Genomic DNA, 21,514 nt, shown 5'->3' on the forward strand with positions numbered 1-21,514 from the left:
ATGATATCCTTGTATGGGTTTCCCCAGACCTTTTCTTTATACAAAGCCAAAGCCTTAAGCTGCTAGGAGATGGGACAGAAAATAGTTCCGCATCCAAGCATGCAAGCAAAATATCCCATGCCTCTCAGGGAGGGGCAGAGGCAAAAATATATTCTCCTCTAGGGGAGGCCTGGGAATTCTTTTGTGCCAAGGATCTTTCACTGATGTGGAGCAGAAGTCTGCTACTTTTCTACTTAAGAACCACCACAGATACAAGTTAGAATTTAGTTCCATGGAAAGAAGGGAGAAGAAAATTAAGAAAACACTACCTTCAAAGCCTATGTGCATAGAGCCCATCTAAGACTGAGGGTAGATCAGGAAGGTAGAGAATGCCCACCCCCATCAAGAGCGTAGCATTGAGAAACAAGTAATTTTATAGCAGTTTGTCACAAAAGTCTGGCTTGGAGCAAGACCCCTTCGTGGTGTAAACATGCAGTGACTGCTAAAAATTGAGACTGAATTACGAATCCTAAGAAAACTCTTGAGCCCCACCCCCAAACTGTATTCTAAGGAATGTGAAGGAGTGAGAAGGGGATATGAGGAATGTGATGCTTGCTTAAAGTAAAAACAGCAATGGCTCAGACGCAGTTCATCTGCTGACTAGTTGACTCAGTCACCCACACAACATGCTTACAAAAGGAGGGCGTCCATTTCAAAGTGGAAGGAATATTTACTGCAATTTCTACTAGTCTGCTGCACAGAATGCCTTGCATTTGATAAAAAAAAATCACAAGATACACCAAAAAAGAAAGAGCAATCAAAAGAACCAGACTCAGAGAAGACTAGAGCAGACTATTAGAGACTGTGAGGATTAGCATGCTGACGCATCTCAGTGTAGAGGTGAATGATACACACAAATTTAGGAGAATTTCAGCTGAGATGGAAACTATAAAAAAAGAATAAAATGCAAATGCTAGAAATAAAACCATGGTATTAGAAATGAAGAATTCCTTTGAGGGGCTGAGCATCCAACTAGACACAACCGAAAAGGCAATCAGTGAACTTGAATGTAGGTTAAAAGAAATGATCTAACATGACATGTAAAAAGACAAAAAAAAAAAAAGTGGAGGGAAAAGTAGAACAAACATACAAGAGGTATGAGATAATATGAAAGGCTAATGGAGTCTAGAAAAGGAAAATAGAAAAAGAGAGAGAATGAGAGCAGGGAAAAATATTTGCATAATAATGGTTGAGAATTTTACAAAAGTAATGAAAATCAACAATCCACAAATTCAAGAAGCTCAGAGAACCTCAAGCAGGATAAACATGAAAAAGTAAAGAAATAAACAACACATGAGGACACATCACAATCAGACTGCAGACAACCAAAGATAAGAGAAAGTCTTAAAGGCAGCCAGAGAGGAAAGAAGTATGAAATACATAGGAACAGAGACCAGATTTCTCGGCAGAAGCTGTTCAGAACAGAATACATGGAGGGACATGTTTAAAGTGGTAAAAGGAAAATATTTTCAGCCCAGAATTCTACAACCAACAAAATTATTTTTTTAAACTGAAGGCAAAATAAAGACTTTCAGACATACAAAAGCTGAAAGATGTCAGTAGCAGCAGATCTGTATTACAAAAAATGTTAAAGGCTGAGTTTTTTTTGCAGAAGGAATGTGATACCAGATAGAAATTTGAATCTCCAAAAGTAAATGAAGAGCGTCAGAAATGGGATAGATAGATAGATAGATAGATAGATAGATAGATAGATAGATAATAGATATTTTAAGTTTATTATCACTTTGAAATGTGACTATTCAGGCAAAAATAATATCAATATATTGTGAGATTTATTCAATAGTTGAAATAAGTTCTTTGAGAACAGTAGCACACCACTTTGGAAAGAAGAAATAGAAATACAATGTTTTCAGGTTCTTGCATTATACATCAAGTAAAGTAATATCATTCGAAGGTAGGATGCGGTTAAGCTAAAGATGTATATTCTAAATGTTAGAAAAAATACTAAAAACATCAAAATGGTTTAACTAATAAGCAAATAGTGGTGATAAAAGAGAATCAAAAAATATTGAGTGAACACCAACAAAGGCAGAAAAAGATTTTAAAAGGAATAAAGCTCAAACAGGACAAGTAGAAATAACTTAAATCCAACCATATTAACAATTACATTAAATGCAAATGCCAAGCATCTCATTAAATAAGGCTGAGAAAAAAAGAGGTATCATGCAAACACCAGTGCAAATAGAGCTTCAAGGGCTGTATTCCTATCAGTGAAAGTAGACTAGAGCAGGTAATATTTCCAAAGATAAGGGAAGACATTACCTAATGATAAAGGGGTCATTTCTTCAGAAGACATAACAACCCTAAATGTATATATGCCTAATAGAGAGTTCCAGAATAGACAAAGCAAAGACCAAAAAGACGGATGAATCTGCAGCTGAAGTTGCAGATGTCACTGTTCATCTCTCAGTAATCAGTGGAACGGAGATTTAAAAAAAGATGAGTATGGATTCAGAAGAGCCAAACCATACTAACCCACTTGTCCTAATTGGCCTTTACAGGACACTCTACCCAACAACAGCAAAGCTAACGCTCCTTTCAAGGACACAGGGCACATTCAGCAAGATGACCATATTCTGAACCTTAAAACAAGTCTCAACAAATTAATAGAATTGAAATCACAGAGCATATCCTCTGACCAGATCAGAATTAAACTATAAGCAAAGCTAATGTGTATTGTGATCCCATTGGAGTGGAAAAAGAGGGCACACTGGGGCCCTCGATAAGCTTTCATCCCCTTTTCTTACCTGGGGCATCCAAATATTCTGAGGTTATTGGAGAGGATTCACAGGACGGAATCTGGCAGTGTTCCCACCTCACCTCACTGTTGGTTGTGTAGCACCATGGAGCTGTTTCTCCATCAGGGTTGCGACAGTAGTTTTCATCCAAATTTCTGAAAAAAGAAGTGATTATGAGTTCGACTTTCCAAAAAGGCTAAATAAATAATGATGCACCCATGCTTATTAATGGTGATATTGGGGATGTATCCAGCTAATTCTCCAGAATTACACAGACCAAATAATAAGTGGAAACTGAAGCAGAACCGGGATTCCACAGGGTCTGTAGAGTTATGGCACTGATGCTTCTCGCTGGTAAATGAAGGGAATATATGGTCTCAACTGTGGATAGTCAAGCAAAATTGGTCTTTTGCTGGGTGCCAGGCCCTATGCACAATGCTGAAAATATACAGTATTTTCTGCACTGTTCCTGCCTCGAGGATACCTCAGAGCCAGGGAATTCAAGTGTTACAGCAGCAGAATTTAACTGTTCTCAAATCTCACTGTGTGTTAAGTGGAGGGCTTGTCAGAGCATGTTGCTGGGACCCACTCCCAAGTTTCTGATTTAGTAGGTCTGGATAGGACCCAGGAATCTGCATTCCTAACAAATTCGCTGATGTCCATGCTGCTGGGCTGGTGAACCATACTTTGAGAAGGAGTCTTAGAACAAAATCAAGCGCAAAATTTCACTTCCTTTGCAGATGATTTGGCCAGTTTTCATTCCAGAATACTGTTAAAGTAGGTTCCTCCAGGAACAAAACCAAGGCCAAGTCAGTGGGGTTTCACATTCCAGAGGGGATTGAGGCCAGAGAATTGAGACGAGAGGCGGACTTACTTGCAAGGGAAGTTTTCTGGGGTCCTGTTGTGCTTGTGAGGGGTCTGTTCACTCCAGTGCTGACATGTATGTCCAGAGACAGTGACGGACACCTTCCCTCGGTAGCTCTCCCCTCTGCCCTTCAGACACTGGTACGTTGGGCCCGAAGGGGGTGGTGGTGTTGCTTGAATGAGGTAATATGTTGCAATGAATATTTTTATAATAAAGAATTCACGGATGTTGTAGAGGAATGGATGCAAAGAGTATCAGCCTGCCTTCTGCTCATTCTCTCTTAGAATCTGGCCCTTGAAAATTGTCTACCATTTTCAAAAGAAGTTGAGTTGCTAGAATCAGTGTTTATGAGATCATCTCACAAGGAACTCCTCCCAGGACAAGACCCTTGGTGTAGATGCTTCTTTCTATGTTTCCTCTGTTCAGTTCATCATACGTGATAAGTGTCACCTATACCAATGATACTTCCTTTATGATGAATAAATTATTCATTGAGTAAACATAACTGGGTGCCACCCAGCATTCCATAAAGTCAAACAACAGAGAGTCGATTGAAAGAAGGCAAAATTATCTCCACGGAAAATGTATAATACAGAAATGAAGAAATTCTTGAAAGAAAAAAAAAGTGACAAAAAGAGAAATTGATATTCATAAAGGAGAGCACCTGATAACCTTCAGAGTTCTAAAGGATGATTATCAGATCAAAGAACAGGAAGCCACCATCAGGATTTTCTGCATCTTTCTTTTAACTTCTGATGTCTGTCCTTGTCTAAATATTTAGTCCTTTGCTACAAATTCTCCCAGAAGGAAAATATTATAAAATGATTCTTTCCAAGTCATTCCTTCCAAGTGTCCCCCTGAATGCTATTCTGCTGGTCTCTCACAAGTCTGGCTCACTGAAAAACTGTACATCTGGAGAAATCTGCTTATAAAGCAACAGTTACAAGGAACTCTGACTGATAAGGAAATCCATGTACCAGAAAGCACAGGTCTATTGCCCTTTAGCACTAGAGAAAACTAGGATAATAGAGGTACTTCTCCAAAACCTACATTCAGCTGTACTCAGAAGAGGCAGGAAAAACAACAAAAACATAATCGGTGGAAGATCTGATCAATTTTCTCTACAGTAACCAATAAATTGTTTTAGAAGATCAGTGACATCCTATTGGACCTGGAGGGCACTTCTTAGGCACAGCACTCAAGCACTGATACAAAGTTTTCATTTATTTGGTTTTTGGGGGTTTTTTGGTTGTTGTTTGTTTGTTTTTATTCCAAGGGAAGAACGGGGGAGGATCCCTGAACACTGGGTATGAGCCATACTTACTACAGCGGGGAATGTCACAGAATTCCCAGCGTTTGTTGGGATCCATGGTGAAACACCACGGGCGGGGCTCCCCATCAGGGTTACGACAGTAATTCATCTTCAAGTTCTTGCTTGGAAATCTGAATTGAAAAAAAAAAACAACAAAAACAAAAAAAAAGGAAATCTGAATTGACAAGAAGGATTTTATTTATTTTATTTTATTAAAGAATTATTTATTTATTTATATTATTAGAAATAATATATTATATTATATATTGTATATTATATATTACATATTATTTATAGTATTTATTATTTTTATTTATTTTTATTTATTTATAAAATAAAATAATTTATTTTATTTTATTAAAGAATTTATTGATTTATTCATCAGAGACCCAGAGAGAGAGAGGCAGAGACACAGGCAGAAGGAGAAGCAGGCTCCGCACAGGGAGCCTGACGCTGGCTTGATCCCAGGACCCCAGGATCACGCCCTGAGCTGAAGGCAGACGCTCAACCACTGAGCCACCCAAGTGCCTCAAGAAGGATTTGAATAGCACTGAACATTTTACAGTTATGGCCGAGAATGACTTCAAATGAGCAAATATTGAGCACCTGCTGTGTGCAAGGCACAGTCGGGTATCCAAAGAAATGACCGGATGCAGGCTTTTCTCAAAGACATAACAACTTCATTAGAAAGATCAGCTCAATATTCTAAGGGATGTTTTTCTAACAGTTTACATGGGCAAAAATCAGAGAACTTAATCATTTTGTTAATGATTAAGAAAGTTAATGTAAGCCAACTCCAGTTATTCAGCTGCTAATGATAGCTAATTTGCAACACAAAGTACTCCCTGATCATTAGATAGTCATCTAATACACGGTATGGGCAAAAAATCAGCATCCTCATAACTCAAAAGAATGGGTGGCCCTTCCTGTCTGCCAGGTTCTGGCTCTGCTGGCCTTCAAGCTTAGAGAAACTGGGAGGGATAATTATGCTCCTGCAAGTACCTGGCCAAATAGAGCGGTAGGGACTTCAGCAGAGACCCAGTGACTAAGACTGTGACATACACAGTGGGCCTCTCTGACCTTGTAAATATTCAGAGAGCAGCCAGCAGTGGCTTGAGCAAGCCTCTTCTTGTCTGTGGGAAGTGAATGTACCCAGCCTGGGCCTTGAGGCTTTTGCCATATTTCTTTTTGGAAGGAGAACGGCAAAGCTGGGTTTTAAGCTAGCAATATGAAATGGGAGGTACAGAAATTCAGTGGGACTGTGTTCCACAGGGAAATCTGTGGCTGAGTCCCATTTCTTAGGAGTTTTAAAAGCCCCATTATGGTTCTACCGTTGTCATAGAATGAAGAGACAAAAGAAAAGCAGCTACAGAGAAAGAGGCATTTTCTGGTGCAAGTAACGTACAGCAGAAGACCCACAAGATCTTACTCTAGAAATCATCATTACTTTCTAGATCATGGATTCTTATTCCTCCTCTGAATTCAAGATCCTCTTTGAAACTTCAGAGGAAGTTAGGAATCCCACCCCAGAAAAATGCACTGATATAAATACACATAAAATGTTGGATTCACCAAACCCCTAAAGCCCACCCATAGATCATACACCAGGAAGCCTTGAACCTCGTCAGTATAGAGGAAGAGGTTAAAGAGAAGGAATAAAGAGAAGAGGGAAATATTTGGAAAATCAGAATGACACGTATCCAAATTTCTCAAAATCTAGTGTGCATACTAATCAGCCAGGAATCTGGTGATAATGGGAATTCAGATTCAGAGGTTCAGAGATTCTGCATTTCTAACAAACTCTCGGGTGATATCACTCCTCCATGGACCACATTGTGAGTAGCAAGAATGTATACCTCACTTGCAGTCAGGTGGGAAGGTACCAACTTTGAAACTCAAGACTTCAGATGCCTTTGCTTCCTGAGAAATGCTAAAATGTCCAAATAACCTTAAATGCCCCATAGAGCTACAGAGTTGTAAACATCTAATTTCTTTCCCCATAAGACTTACTTGGAAGGAATATATCCATGAGCATGTGGGGTTTGAGAGTTCCAGGCTTGGCACTCGAGTCCAGACTTTGTCTTGGAAATTTTGCCCTCATAATTTTCCCCACTGCAATGCATACATTCCTCTGCACAGAATGGAGAAGGAAGAGAATAAGGAAGAAAAACAGAAATGGGTGAATTGCAAAAGAGTCAACCTAGCAATGTCTCAAATACCACCTGCTAGCTATTCATTTGTCCTTTCCAACAATCGCCTGGCAACAAAATTGACTGTAAGGACTCTTCTAATACAATCTAAAATCTCCTCCTCTCTTCAAATGGTAAAATTAGTGTATTTTGTTCAACATCCCCTCAACTATTCTAGTCATGGCCACATCCAGAAATTCCATAATGCCCTGTCCTCAAAGGTGCTGGCCCTTGGTGGGTAGGAGGGGGATGGGGAGAAGGTGCATGTAGTCTCAGAAATCCTTCAGTTCTCTGCTAGGATTTTAAAATACTTTTTGTTTTCATTTCAACAACGATCTTTAAAAATGTCTATGAAATTATTCTGATCACTTGGATGACTGCCAAATCAGCTGGCACCTTCTCAAGATTTTAATGCTTGAGTTTTGGTTTATGCCCATGACCTCCCTGGGGACCAATATCCACCTACAGGGACAGTGTTTCTCTTTTTATATGACAGCGGTCTCCACTTATCCACAGGTTTGCTTTCTGGTTTTGAGCTACCTGAGGTGAACCTCGGTCCAAAAGCAGGTGGCCTGACATATCGTCAGTAGGTGCACAGGGCCTACTGTCACATCCCAGTGCCTACGACATTCCCCTCCCTTCACCTCAACATGTAGGCATTTTATCATCTCACATCATCACAAGAGGAAGAAGGGAGAACATAGTACAATAAGCCGTGGAGGTGGGGAGACCACATTCACATAAGCTCCATTATACTATATCATCATAACCATTCTACTTTATTATCAGTTATTGCTGTTAATCCCTTTCTATGGCTAATTTGTAAATTAAACTTTATCATATGCACATACGGGGAAAAGAAACCATAGTATCTAAAAGGTTGTGTGCTGTCTGCAGATTTTGGCATCAACTAGGGGTCTTGGAACGTGTCCTCTGAGTATAATAAGGGACTTCTGTACTGAGAAGCCTGGCTGTTTTTTACTTTCCTACATTATTTAAAAACTGAAACTTTGGTTTGGAATTATTGAAATACCATGGTGCAGCAGAGAAACACAATTTTAATTTTTTATGAACTGATATAGAAGACAGAGGCAGACTTGATACAAAACTGATGCTTTCATGTGGATTAAGGGCCAGATGGCCTCATAACATTGCGCCAATAAAGCATCTCTATGGTTGAAACAAAGATGGGAGATCTGAGCTGTTGCACAGAGCAAACACTAGCCACACTGTAGCACAGATTCCACCCTCATCTGTTACCCTTTTCCACCAATAAATGTAGCAGAAAATATGAAATGAAGAGAATTTTTTCAATAGGACGTTTTAAACTTTTTTGGCATTTACTCTCAAAGTACACTGTTACGGTCCATAAAGACAATGGTTTAAAAACTGCTGGTTTAAAAACTGGTTTGTTGCTTATCTTTGATGAAACAACAAAGTCTATCACATTAAATTAATACTTTTATTTGGATTTTATTGGTTTTGTCATTTCATTTTTAAAAAGAAGGATTTATTTATTTGAGAGAAAGAGAGAAAGTGAGCAAGGGAGGGGAGGGAGCGAGGGAGTGAAATTTGCAAGCAGACTCTCCACGAACCAGGAGCCCATCGTGGGACTTGATCTCATGACCCTGAGATCATGACCTGAGCTGAAACCAAGAGTCAGTCAACTGACTGGCGCCACCCAGGTGCCCTAATTTTGTAGTTTCATTTTTAACTATTTAATTACAAGTCTATTTTTGGCTCTATACTGTGTAAGAGCTTTAAGCATAAGAAATTACATCTAGAATATAAATTTAATTTTTAATTTAACAATTTATAATTTGACAGAAATATAAAATCAAAATCTAGTTTGATTATTTGTATGCATCAATGTAACATTTTTTTTTTGTATTTATTTATGATAGTCACACAGAGAGAGAGAGAGAGAGAGAGAGAGAGGCAGAGACACAGGCAGAGGGAGAAGCAGGCTCCATGCACCGGGAGCCTGACGTGGGATTCGATCCCGGGTCTCCAGGATCGCGCCCTGGGCCAAAGGCAGGCGCTAAACCGCTGCGCCACCCAGGGATCCCCTCAATGTAACATTTTAATAAAATAATTAAGTTCAATAAGGAGGTGGGGGGTCTGAGCAAATTTTTGGTCTTTTCCAAGAGGTACATGCCTTACTCAATTTTGTCAAACATGCCACTAATTGGTTACCAATAACATCCCCATAGGGAATCACACACATTACACATAAATCACATTACAGATAAATGGTAGACGTAAAAACACTTTCTAGAGCCGCTCCTGACCTTCACATTCTGGAATGTTGCAGTAGTCGAACCTCACGTCTGGGTTTGTGGTGTAGCACCAGGGCCCTTTCTCGTCGTTGTCAGGGTTCCTGCAATAGTTCTCCTCCAGTCCCTCCAAGGGGTGCTTCTCAGGCGTATAGCTGTGGAGGGTAGGAAAGACTCCCTGACTTTACAGTGAACCCTTGAACAGCATGGGTTGGAGCTGTGTGGCTCCACTTACACGTGGATTTTTTTCAATAAATACAGTACAGTGCTGTAATGTTTTTTCTCTTCCCTACGATTTTCTTAGGAACATTCTCTTTTCTTTAGCTTACTTTATTGGAATACGTAATACATGAAACACACAAAATATGTGTTCATTGACTGGTTATGCTCTCAGGAAGGCTTCCAGTCAACAGCAGGCTGTTGGTGGCTAAGCTTTTGGGGGAGGGTCAAAAATTATACATAGATTTTCAACTGCACAGGAGGTCAGTGGCCCTAATCCCGTGTTATTCAAGGGTCAAATGTATTTGAAAAATCAGTATGTTATTGGAAGGCAGAATGAGGTTCTATTCTTATGGGGTTCATGCATTCGAGCTCCGTGCTGCAGCATTTGTGCTGTCTGATTTCCAGTTGTCTACCCATAGGCTGTTTCAGTACAGTAGCTAATATTACCACTATTACCATACTGACAGCTAAGTCATAGAAGTAGAGTCAGTGTTTTTATGCACAGTCACTAGAAATACAAAGGCCTCCAAAGCCTGCCAAATTCTTGATTCTTTCTAAACACCTGCTTTCATCAGTTGCCCTTCTCTCTGTAAAAATAGCAGCAGTTAATGCCATTCTGTCTGTGTAAACTATGCGGTAGACAATACTGAAATCCTTCTACACGTTCTCTCATTTAGCTTTAGTAAAACCACTATGGGGAAAGTGTTATTATCTCTATTTTATGGATGAGAACATTGAGGCACAATATCAAAATATATCTTGCCTCAGTGAGAACACCTAATAGGTAGCATCGCAAGTTAAAATCTGTCTGATTCCATATGTGGGGTGGGGTGGGGGAGTAGAGTTATGCTCATTTCCAGTTCTAGAAATGAGTTGTGCAGAGATAAAAATTAGATTGAAAGCCCAAGACTTGAAGGGTCTAAGTGGCAGATATCCTTTCTGTGCCTCGATGCATGTGTTTTTGGCAAAGTGCGCCTCTCCGGGCCTCAGTGTCCTCTTCTGCTGGGTTCAGAAGGCCTAAACTATCTCTAAAAAGCCCCTGACACTTCATAATTTGGCCATTTGGCTTAATCATTTTTCCTCTATAAGTTGTATATCTTGGGAATATTATATCTGCCCATTTCATAGAGATATAATAAAGGCAGTTTGTTGGAGAAGGGGGTAGTAGACACTAAATTCCTACTTGATACACATTGTCACTGAGAATAGATAAGAATTGTTACTGTTAAAGCCACCTAATACCATCCTGGGGAAAGCACAAAAATAACGACACTAAAATAATTCATGGGCAAGTTGTGAGATCATTTGCTTTTCATTTACATTCTATTTGCTCCTTTGCTCTGCAATGTTGAGGTGAACAAGTGGTGAGGGTTCTGACTTGGAAAGCTTAATTGAGGCTAATGCAACCCTGAACATAATCGCCTTTGTTCTTTTCTCAGACTCCACCTGGAATCTGGGATTCCTGGTTTTATTGTTCTTTTTCATTAAGCATCCGTCCACGCTCTTGGTCTTCCCAAACAGTACACCCCCAAAAGCAAATGGAAAGCAACCATCTTCTGCTTTTGTGTTATAAATAGCTGAATCATCCTACCTCAACATCCATAAAGCTCTTTCCATACCTGCTTCTTAATTTAGTCCGGTTTGATTTGGAGCTAATGGCATCTGGTTTGATTTGGGGGTAATGGGATCATTCTAAGTATCAGAGATGAACATAGAGACAAAAGTCTTACTTAGGTTTGTGCGGAGAATTGTCACTCCATTTTTGACAGGCAATGCCATTCTTCGTTTTGGCCATGGTCCCCCTGTAGGTTTTCCCATTTCCAGTCTTGCATTCTGAAAGATATACTGAAGGGGGATCCACACACGGGTCAGACCCTCCATGAGAAATCCCATGAGGGAGCCCTTCACGGCCTAGTCTTGTTGGAAGGACTCACAGAGGAGACACCATTTTCCTACTCCCTGGAAAGACAGCCTTTTACATCTTATATTTGTGTAAGAGTTGGAGTTCGCTAAGCACTTTGGTGCTTTGATTTAGTCATTCAAAGCTACAGCCCCTCTGTGCACCAGGTACCATGCTGGGTGAGGGAGACATAGGGAAAGCAGAAGGAGGCCCTACCCTCCCTACCCTCATGGAGCTTATATGCTAGTGGTGTCAGAGGGGCTGGGTACAGAAAGTAATCAAGGTCACACATTGTGAAATGAGCTAGTGGCGACATATGTAACAGAGAAAACAAATAGCATGAGGACAGAGTGAAGGGGAATGGGGACAGGTGCTTTTCAGGCATGGCAGGGGGATGCAGACTTTTCAGAGGTGGAAAAAGATCCAAGCCACTTCTATTCTTTGAGGCTCCTGGTATTTTAAATATGAAAAACTGCCAAACAGAGGTATACCCTTTAAACGTGAACAGTAGACACTTCCCACTGGCCTCAACTCACTGGTTAGCCAACAGGTGCCAGCTTGTTTTGAACACACACTGTCAGATGCCCACCTGTCTCCCACACGTGGGGAGGTGGGCCCCTATGGCTGGCAGGTCACTTTCCAGTGTGCCCATCCACTTCTCTTCCCACCAGTCAGGTTTTATGCTTCGCAAAAGTCAACTCTTGCATTGTCAGAAGTTTTATACAGTTTTATTTGACTAAAGATTATCTAAACTGAGAAATGAATGTGAAAAAAATTTCTTAAAAAAAAAAACAAGATGAATGTTTTTAAGGACTTGAAAGACTTTGAATGATTTTTCTAAAGGCAATCAAACCCACTGAGGGTAATCTACTCATATGGTTGGCTATATCATTTTGGGTGGGAAATCCTAAAAATACAAAGATATTTTACAGTCGGATTGACTAATAAATGTCTCCAGACCTTGCACTACTTGAAAGTGTAGGAAACCAATTATCCTAAACAACGCACTTAGGGCATAGTTTATGCAAGGAAGGACCAGATAACTGCTGATGGTAGCCCCACATTTAGAGAAAAAAAGCCTCTACTCTACATCCAAAGGTACTAATGTAAATTGTGTTTTTACATGATGATATAAAATACTTAAGATACATTTTATTTTTATACTAGAAAACATTTTATGATTTCCCACCTTAGTCAAGTTTTTAAATTAATTGATCAATTAGGAAAGTTCTTCTAACACACCTATAGCAAACAAATGCTTTTAACCTAAGACTATGTATAACAACTGCAAATGTATCTTCATTGAGAGTGATTATTACAGTAGACATATTACACCAATCAGAAGTGTAAACTCAAGATACTCTGGAGGCCCAGGGGCCAGAGGAGGCTTTGCAAAGCAGGTGATGCCTGAGTTGAGAGGTAGGAGGTGAAAACAGAAGAGGGGCCTCGGCCACGGGCTGTGTTTCTGCTTTGTGGGAGGAACAGACAAAAGCCCAGTGTAGAAAAGCCTAGTGACTCAAGCAAATGTGGTAGCCTTCAAGAACACAGGCCCCAATAGTATCCAGTTAAGTATTTGGATTTTATTCTAAGGATATGAGGAGTTTCAGGCAGGGAAGTTACGGCCCATCCACTGCCGTGGCCTGGCCAGTGATGGGACCACTTAGACCCATGTGGCAGAGGCAGTGGCCATGCTGGAAAGGGCAGATGTAAGTGTGATCTGACATTGAGTGTTCCCAGAATAACCCAGGCAGATAATTTAGCAGTGGGTCGATGTGCTACAGTAAAGAAACAAGCACCGCAAAATGACTGACTTTTGACTTTTTACCTCTCTTTTGTTTGTATGTACCGACCAGAGTTGATATAACCTTTTGCTCCTTTCCATCAGCTTGAAAACAAGCAACTATTCAACTATTCAAACTAAGCCTAGCGGTCACCCCCCCTGTTCTTTCTGGTTAACAATTTACAAATGATTTATTTAAATGTTAGCATTTTGCAGGGAAAATCGTACCAGGTGCCCACCCCACCCCCTTTTTTTAATCTAGTAGGTAACCCTATATATCTCATCCTTTACTATTTGTAAAAACTAAGAACTTCAACAGATAAAATTTAGATTTTCTCAGCACTTTAATCTCAAGAATGAGAGATAAACAGTGTTAAGAAAAGGAGTATAGTAGACACACAGCTAACTAAACCTCAGAAGATGAACCGATGCGTAGAAATAATCCTAACCTAAAGAAATATTAAAAAAAAAAAAACATAGTGTTTTGTGTCGAGACTAGAGAGAATGTTGCAGGTCATTGTCAGGAACTTGCGAAAGAGGATGTTTCCTTAACACCTGTGTTACAGAATATTTGGAGAGCTACATTGTTATTATAAATGGTCTTAATCCCAGCCAACAACAGGGTACAGAGTCATTTTTAAAGGGCCATATATTCACTTAAATCTTCAGACATACTTAATGGAACTTTGCATCTCGAAAAAGTCACGCAATTTCCATAGGAATCTAGGCCATCTGTTATCCTAAACAATGGAAATAACAATCCAGAATTTTCAAGGAAACTATAGAAAAGGAACTGCAGGTCTTGCACATTTTTAAAAGATCACATTTCCCAGTCTGAGGGAAATTGAGACTATGACCAGAAAATATTGGAAATGTTAAAAAATGAAAGTAAGGATTTTGTCTGTATGCAACTGTTACTGAGGATTTAAGACACCTCAGTTTTTCTGTTTCCCCAGGCTTTGGTCCAGAAGCTAGGGCCCAAGGATCATGGTCCCTGCAGAACAAAAAGCCAAGATCATAAGGAATGTTTAGATTCCTTTTTCTTCAAAAATAAAAGAAAATATTGACTATCTTATTTTCTAGGTCATGGAGGTAGAAGTGATTGTCAATCTAATTTTTTCATTTTTAAATCAAGAAAAACTAAATCTCAAAGGTGAAGTCATATACTCAACAAATTGGATTAGTGCCCAAATCTTATCCTGAGTCTGAGATCAATTTCACTACAATAGTGTCTTCATTCTCTGGTCTGATAAACTACAGATGTAAGGAGGTGGGGACAGAAGGAGGAAGGGTGGGGAGGAAAAGAAGAAGAAGAAGGAAACCGGGAGGAGGAGGAAGAAGAAGAAAATATTGTACGCACTTCTCTTTTCGAATAAAAACACATCTCTCATCCTGAAGACTATAGAAGACTTGCTGTTTTCAGCCATGATCACACATTGTTGCTCTTTACTGTGATATTGGAATGACCTGCAGAAGAAAATCAGGAAACCCCCAAAATGTTTTCTCCTATTTAAAGGAAAGTAAGTTTTTGTTAATAATTAAAAGACTTAAAAGATAATTGTATCTCTTGATGGATCAAGGAGCTCAGAATGGATACTTTCCATTACCTTTGGCCCAGCATCAAGATGTGCTAAAAAAGGATGCATCAACAGGTAGTTTCTCATGTTTCCTTCTATCTTTACCTTCTCCTCCTCCAAATTCTCTTTGTTTTAACCACTTTGCTCTTTCTTCACTTAAGTACTAGAATATTTGCTTTTGGGTTGGAAAGAGTCGGGAATATTTGGTTTCTGGTTGCTCATTCCAAGATGGTCTATGTGACTTCTGGACTCCTATAATTTCCCCTTCCCAGAAGGTCCCCTTGATTTCAGCCTCCACATGTCATCTCCTCCCCCTTCACCTCACCCCACCTTGCCTATCCCCGTGGTCCTGCCATGGACATTCAGTCTGGCATTCAAGGCCATCCACAACTGTCTTTCCAGTACCATCTCTTCCATGAGCTCTTCTGTAGCAGTGTGGTCCGCTGGGTCCTGTTCACAGGCCATGTGGCTCCCCTGTCCCAGTACATGTCACTTACCCTTCAGAGCCCCACTCAGTGCCTCCCTCCTCCCTAGATCTCCTCCAGCCCTCTCAAACCTTAGGAATTATTCTTTCCTCATTGATGATGTCACTTACTGACACCTAGCATTTTAAAAAAATGTTTACATTTTATCCAGCTTCCATGACTACACCATAAATACAAAAAGGCAGGCACCGGATCTTGCAACTATACAGAGATTTCTCACATACTGATATAGATCATACAAATTGTGTATATCAGATCACTGTATCTCTGCTCCTTTGCTCTTCAGGGTCTGGGACACTTCCAGTCACATGATTCTCATTAAATATTTACTGATGATGATGTCAAAACCTAGAGCTAAGAGCAGCAGTAGCTGTGATGCCATGTCTCACTATAACATCCTTTGGGGCCATTTTTCTGATGGGGACGCGAATAAACTCTACCAAGGAACTGTTCGTATGGCTTCAGATCTAGGAAGCAAATACAGACCCCAAACTCCAATCCCATGAAATTCCTCTTGCCTCTTAAATCCTGTTTTTGTTAATAAATCCCAGAGCAAACTTCTCGCTATCAAAATAATAGTGTCTCAAATGGCAATATTTCCACATTCGAGTAACCACCAAGAGAATACCTGCAAATGAACCCCGTTTCCTCCTCACACTTGGCTGCACATTCTTCTATGCTTCCTACTGATAGCTGCTTCTTAGTGAGGCTGAACACTGAAGCCCCCTGCGTGTTCACATAGTCATCCAGGAGGCTTCCACGACCTGCAAATACATGAAAGTGGGATAACTGGTAAGATTCATCAACGTCACCATTCAGTTATCATGACTTTGTAAACCTCTATTTGCTGTGCATCTGCCACATAAAACTTGCTGCTTTCTTGGAAAGCAGACCCAGTGTCATGAATAAAAATGTTGAGTCAGGAAAGCAGTTCCATTAGTAGGCTGCATTATGTTAAAAGAGCTAGTGAATTGATAGATTCATAGATCAGGATTATTTAACAACTTCTGTACTATGTTAATGGGCATGAGACCTCAAATAAGAATAAATGTGATTTATTTGCTGTGGATTGCCATGCAGTGATAGAACAGTAAGAGGCCACCAGTGGCCACTGTGTTCGCAATTACTGATAACGATTTGTCCATCCCTGGCTCTAAGCCCAACCTGGAGGCCATTGCTTGATTTCCAACACTATAAGCTGTAGTTGTGACTCTCTTTCCTAAACAGATGTGATATTTTCTGTGTGGTTCCACCCTGAGATATAAAAATGTTGGTGAGCTGGTGATTTTAATAAATGAGACCTGAATTAAATGTCAACTACTTTACAAGATCATTTTTTATACAAGGTCATTTTTATATTGGGCTTACTACAGTGACATCTCACTGTTAATTAAAGAAAAATCATTTTCCCCCCACAGTGATAACAGGTATCTGGCATGTCTGAGGAGATGATTAAAAAAAAAAAAAAAGCACAAACACTGGCTTTGATTTTTCTGGGAGATAAAATCTGAGCCAAAGAATCTCTCTGAGGGTTTCTCCATCCCTTCCAAGGGCAGAGAGTGTTCCCACAGGAGCTACAGGGAGAGTTCTCTGTTCTGAGGTCCCAGGCAGCACCCAAGCTGACTTTGACAGGTCTGCTCTGGGCCTGGAGATGTTGGCCTCCCTGCTTTTGATGTGGAACCTAAGTGATTTTCCCAGGGTGAGAGGCCAGAAGAGGTTAATGAAATGAAGACAGCAAGTTGCCTAAAGTTTGCCTAAATGGGATTAGGCAACATGGCGGCCTTGACCACCTCGAGGGGAGTGGTGAGGACCAAAGCCAGGCTGAGTGGGTCGAAGAGTGACCAGGAGAAGCTGTGGAGTGCGTCAGAAGACCAGTCTTCAGAAGCCCAGCAGTGAGAGGAGCACTTTCCAGGGGGCATGTGCGCTCTCAGAATTTTCTCTAAAAGAGGAGACTTTCTAGAACATCTTTAGCTACTGGAGAAAATTATCCAGTAGGAAGGATCACTGAGGGTCAGCTCCTCATTCTCAGAAAGGCCCTCCCCGCCCAATCACATGGGGCACAGGGTAAATGTGCTCCAGCAGACGGGGGCGAGTCGTCTTCTGGAGGCCACCTTGCCCTGTCTCTGCTATCTATCCTCCCCTGATTTACCATACTCCAAACTGGAAGGTGGCCCTTGCATAGGAATTGGGCTGCTGTAATTTACTTTTAATATACCAGAAAGTGCTAGAAAAAATGTTTCAAATGATCATGGAAAAAGTACTTGATGGGATGAGCACTGGGTGTTATTCTATATGTTGGCAAATTGAACACCAATAAAAAATAAATTAAAAAAAAAAAGAAAAATAGAGGTTTCAGCCCCATACCCATGCCTTCATCCTGTATTTCCCCCAATTTGAGCTCTTATTTCCAAGGAGAGAGGTGTGCTTGGTAAATTCTATCGATAGGGATGTGATTTAGAAAACAAACACAGTGGCGGGGGGTTGGGGTGGGGGGCACCTGGGTGGCTCAGTTGGTGAAGGGTCTGCCTTCAGCTCAGGTCATGATCTCAGGCTCCTGGGTTCATTTGATCCCCGAATCAGGGACTTCACCCTCTCCCTTTGTCCCTCCTCCTGCTCATGTGTTCTATCTCTCACTCTCTAGAATGAATAAGTAAAATCTTTAAAAAAAGAAAAAAACACAGAAAACACTAATTCTGGAAAGTGTACCCTATAATGACTTAAATCAAACTTTCTGGGATGCCTGGGTGGCTCAGCAGCTGAGCGTTTGCCTTTGGCTCAGGTCGTGATCCCGGGGTCCTAGGATCGGCCCCCACATCGGGCTCCCTGCCTGGAGCCTGCTTCTCCCTCTGCCTGTGTCTCTGCCTCTCTCTCTCTCTCTCTCTCTCCCTCTGTGTGTGTGTGTCTCTTGTGAATAAATAAATAAAATCTTAAATAAATAAATAAATAAACAAACAACTAATAAACTTTCTGAAGAGTTCTTAGAAAGTTGAACAGGCTGAGGTATAAATGATACCAAGACAAGAAAATTTCCACATATACCCCCCTTTAATTAAGCTGCTTTTAAATTTCTTATTATGTATGAAACATAAAGCAAAAAGCTATGAAGCAAAAAGCTGCCGAGCCCACCTTAGGAGCTGATATTTCAAAGAGATCTCCCGAAAGAGAATACATTTTTTTTCTTTTGTGCTTGAAAAGCTGTCCCACACTATTTTCTTTTCTTCAACTCAAGAGCTCTGTGTTAGTGGGGTGTCGTACAGTGTATTGGTTGACCAAGAAATATTTAACATGTCTTTTTTAGTGAGAGAAGTATTTTTCTATTCTAGGCCAAATGTAGATGTATATTGCTACCAAAGCAAATGCATTACATAAATAATGTGGGTACATTTATTTTTTTTTTTTTTATCACTGTGGTGTGTATATCTACACCCAGGCTCATATGTTTGAAAGGAAAAAAAAAAACTTAGTGGTTTATGAAACTACAGAGAATAGCTGTAAAAGGATATATTTTTCCTCCCCCTAGTCACGTCTGTGCCCTGGAAAGATGAAACATGTCCATGGAAACAGAGAGTAAATGCCTTCCTTTCAAAAAGAGCTTTTGAAAGTCCCCCCGCAAGGTTGGTGAAAATTGATGTTAATCCTGTTGCAGAAGAATTTGCTCTCGCATTCTGGTGGAAGCCACCAAATGGGTTCCTGGTATTTTGGATCCTGTCGTCCACGGGCTAACATGGAACGTGCATACCTGCACCCCACACACGGCCGTCTCCCACAGAAGTCTCTTGGGGCAATCTTCTGCTCTGTCTTCTTTGGCATTCCTTTAAATGGCTCCACTGACTTCAAATATATTTAACTCTAATTTAAAGAATAGCTTACAAAATTTTATCTGGCAATTTATAAATTGACTTTCAAGTACCCATATCTTGTTTATGTAAAGAACCAGCATAACGTATGATTCCATTTGAATGAAATGCCCAAAACAGGCAAATCAGAGACAGAGAGTAGATTGGCAATTGCCAGGAGCTAGGCAGGAAGGGATGTGATGAGAGGGGGTTGGGGGTGACAGCTAAGGGGTGTGGGTTTTCTTTCTGGGGTAACAGAAATGTTAAAAAATGTATTGTGGTGATGGTTGCACAACTCAGAGTATTTTAAAAACCACTGCATTGTATGCTTGAAATGGATGAATTATATATGAATTATATTTCAATAGAGCTGTCCAAGAAAACCTATAAGGACATTCTTAGGATATTTTAAAGGAAGCTTAAACAAAGTTGAAAAGTGAGAAGAGGCACCAAATTCTTACTGGAAAAAGCTTGGTTTAAGTTCTGGTTTCCTCACTTCCTGGGTTAAGGAGTTGGGTCAAAAGAGAAATAGCCTAATTTTCCTAAGTATGGATTCCTTCCTCGGTAAAATGGGAATGAATATACTACCCCACCTACCGCATCAGCTAAATAAGTGAGTGAGTGCACACACACACGTATGTATAAAAATGTGCCTGGCCTCCCTCAAGCACTACATGAATATTTCTTGAATTCCTACATACATAAGACATTTGGCAAATCGACACATGTGATTTCTCCAGGCCCAAGGAGCAAACCTACACATACAAAAGGCCCACTTAAACCCTCAATAGTCAGGGAACCGGTGACAACCACCATAGACAGGTCAAAGGACACAGACAGGGATCCCTGGGTGGCGCAGCGGTTTAGCGCCTGCCTTTGCCCCAGGGTGCGATCCTGGAGACTCAGGATCGAATCCCACATCGGGCTCCCGGTGCATGGAGCCTGCTTCTCCCTCTGCCTGTGTCTCTGCCTCTCTCTTTCTCTCTCTGTGTGACTATCATAAATAAATAAAAAAAATTAAAAAAAAAAAAAAAAGGACACAGACATATCTCACTGCTAACATCTGAAAGTGAAGAGAATATAACATACTACCGAAAACGATCTGAGTTAACGGACCTGAGAGCCAGGCAAAGGCACCCACGACCTTCTGGGTTGATGACGACCCACCATCATTGGCAAGCAATCTGATAGGTTTAAAAAATCATTCCTTATTTCCTCTTGCCCATTAGTCCTTAGCATATTGAGGCAAATTAAGTTTAGTTCTTAAAGAATTTTTCAATTTTACATGTAGATTTTGATTTGGGACTCTCGTGAATCAAACGCTGAATTAAGCTGCAGGGAAAGCCATCAGGTAATCTATTTTTAGGACATTGCTAGGAAAAGCATTTTAATTAAAGTAAAAACAAACAAACAAAAAAACCCCTGTGTCTTACCTGATTTCAGGAATAAAAGAAGTAGAAGGACCACTTCCTTATGTTCCATTTTGGGACTGGCCAGCAGTGCCCAGAAAACTGGATGTCTCAATCCCGAGATATTATTGACTTACCTGAGAGGAAACACATCCACAAATAAGATAATCACAGGGAGTTAATTATTCTCTGGGACGCCCATTGCCACTGTGCTCTGAAGGGTTCAAACATTACCTTGGCTGGAGGATCTTACAAAATCCAAATCTGTAATAGATGCTGGGAAGTGGTGAAAGCAGCCCTGCCCCTCTCTGCCCCAGGCGGCTTCTTATCTTCTGATTCCTGTCCCCTAACCCCCACCCCCCAGCCCACCTGCTTTCCTGCCTGATGGTTCCTTCCTCCTCTCCTTCCCTGGCTTTAGGTAAAAAAGAAAAAAAAGGAAGAAAAACAATCACACTGATAGCCAACCTTTGCTGAGAACTTGCTTACGCCAGACACTCTGCTGAGAGGTACACATGCATAGTTTCATTCAACTTTCAACATAAGCAATATTAATATCCCCACGTTGATGAGGGGTCATGGGCTAAGGAAGTTTAACTTTCTCAGGGTTACTTAGCTACCGATGGTGAGACTAAGAGAGACTGTGTAGGCCTTAGATTAAAAACATAAGCTCAGGCCTTGTCATTCCCATCCCCCATCCTACCAAACAATGTAGAAATCACTACAAAAGACAAAATATTTTATTATCAAAATGTCTTCATGTCCAGTGGACTCACATGTTTCCCACAATTATAAGTCATGTCATCAAAATATGAGTCTTTTCCCCAAATTCACAGTGCACGTGACATTCTCATCCTCATGAAATAAA

General features: G+C 40.5%; 1 protein-coding gene across 1 annotated transcript in view; it reads right to left on the bottom strand.

The window, feature by feature from the left end:
* PLG (plasminogen) overlaps nt 1-20,792 on the bottom strand; it is a 39,196-nt gene extending 18,404 nt beyond the window's left edge. Inside the window, exons 1-9 of the mRNA XM_041739826.1 lie at nt 20,674-20,792; nt 16,033-16,168; nt 14,703-14,809; nt 11,393-11,507; nt 9,456-9,595; nt 6,986-7,106; nt 4,988-5,106; nt 3,673-3,835; nt 2,808-2,953 (exon numbers count right to left, since the gene is read on the bottom strand). Coding sequence (XP_041595760.1) covers nt 2,808-2,953; nt 3,673-3,835; nt 4,988-5,106; nt 6,986-7,106; nt 9,456-9,595; nt 11,393-11,507; nt 14,703-14,809; nt 16,033-16,168; nt 20,674-20,722 — 1,096 coding nt within the window. The 5' untranslated portion in view covers nt 20,723-20,792. The remainder of the gene's footprint in view (nt 1-2,807; nt 2,954-3,672; nt 3,836-4,987; nt 5,107-6,985; nt 7,107-9,455; nt 9,596-11,392; nt 11,508-14,702; nt 14,810-16,032; nt 16,169-20,673) is intronic.
* Nucleotides 20,793-21,514: the final 722 nt, after the last annotated feature.

The sequence above is a fragment of the Vulpes lagopus genome, chromosome 2 (genome assembly GCF_018345385.1).
Source record: "Vulpes lagopus strain Blue_001 chromosome 2, ASM1834538v1, whole genome shotgun sequence".
Classification (NCBI taxonomy): domain Eukaryota; kingdom Metazoa; phylum Chordata; class Mammalia; order Carnivora; family Canidae; genus Vulpes; species Vulpes lagopus.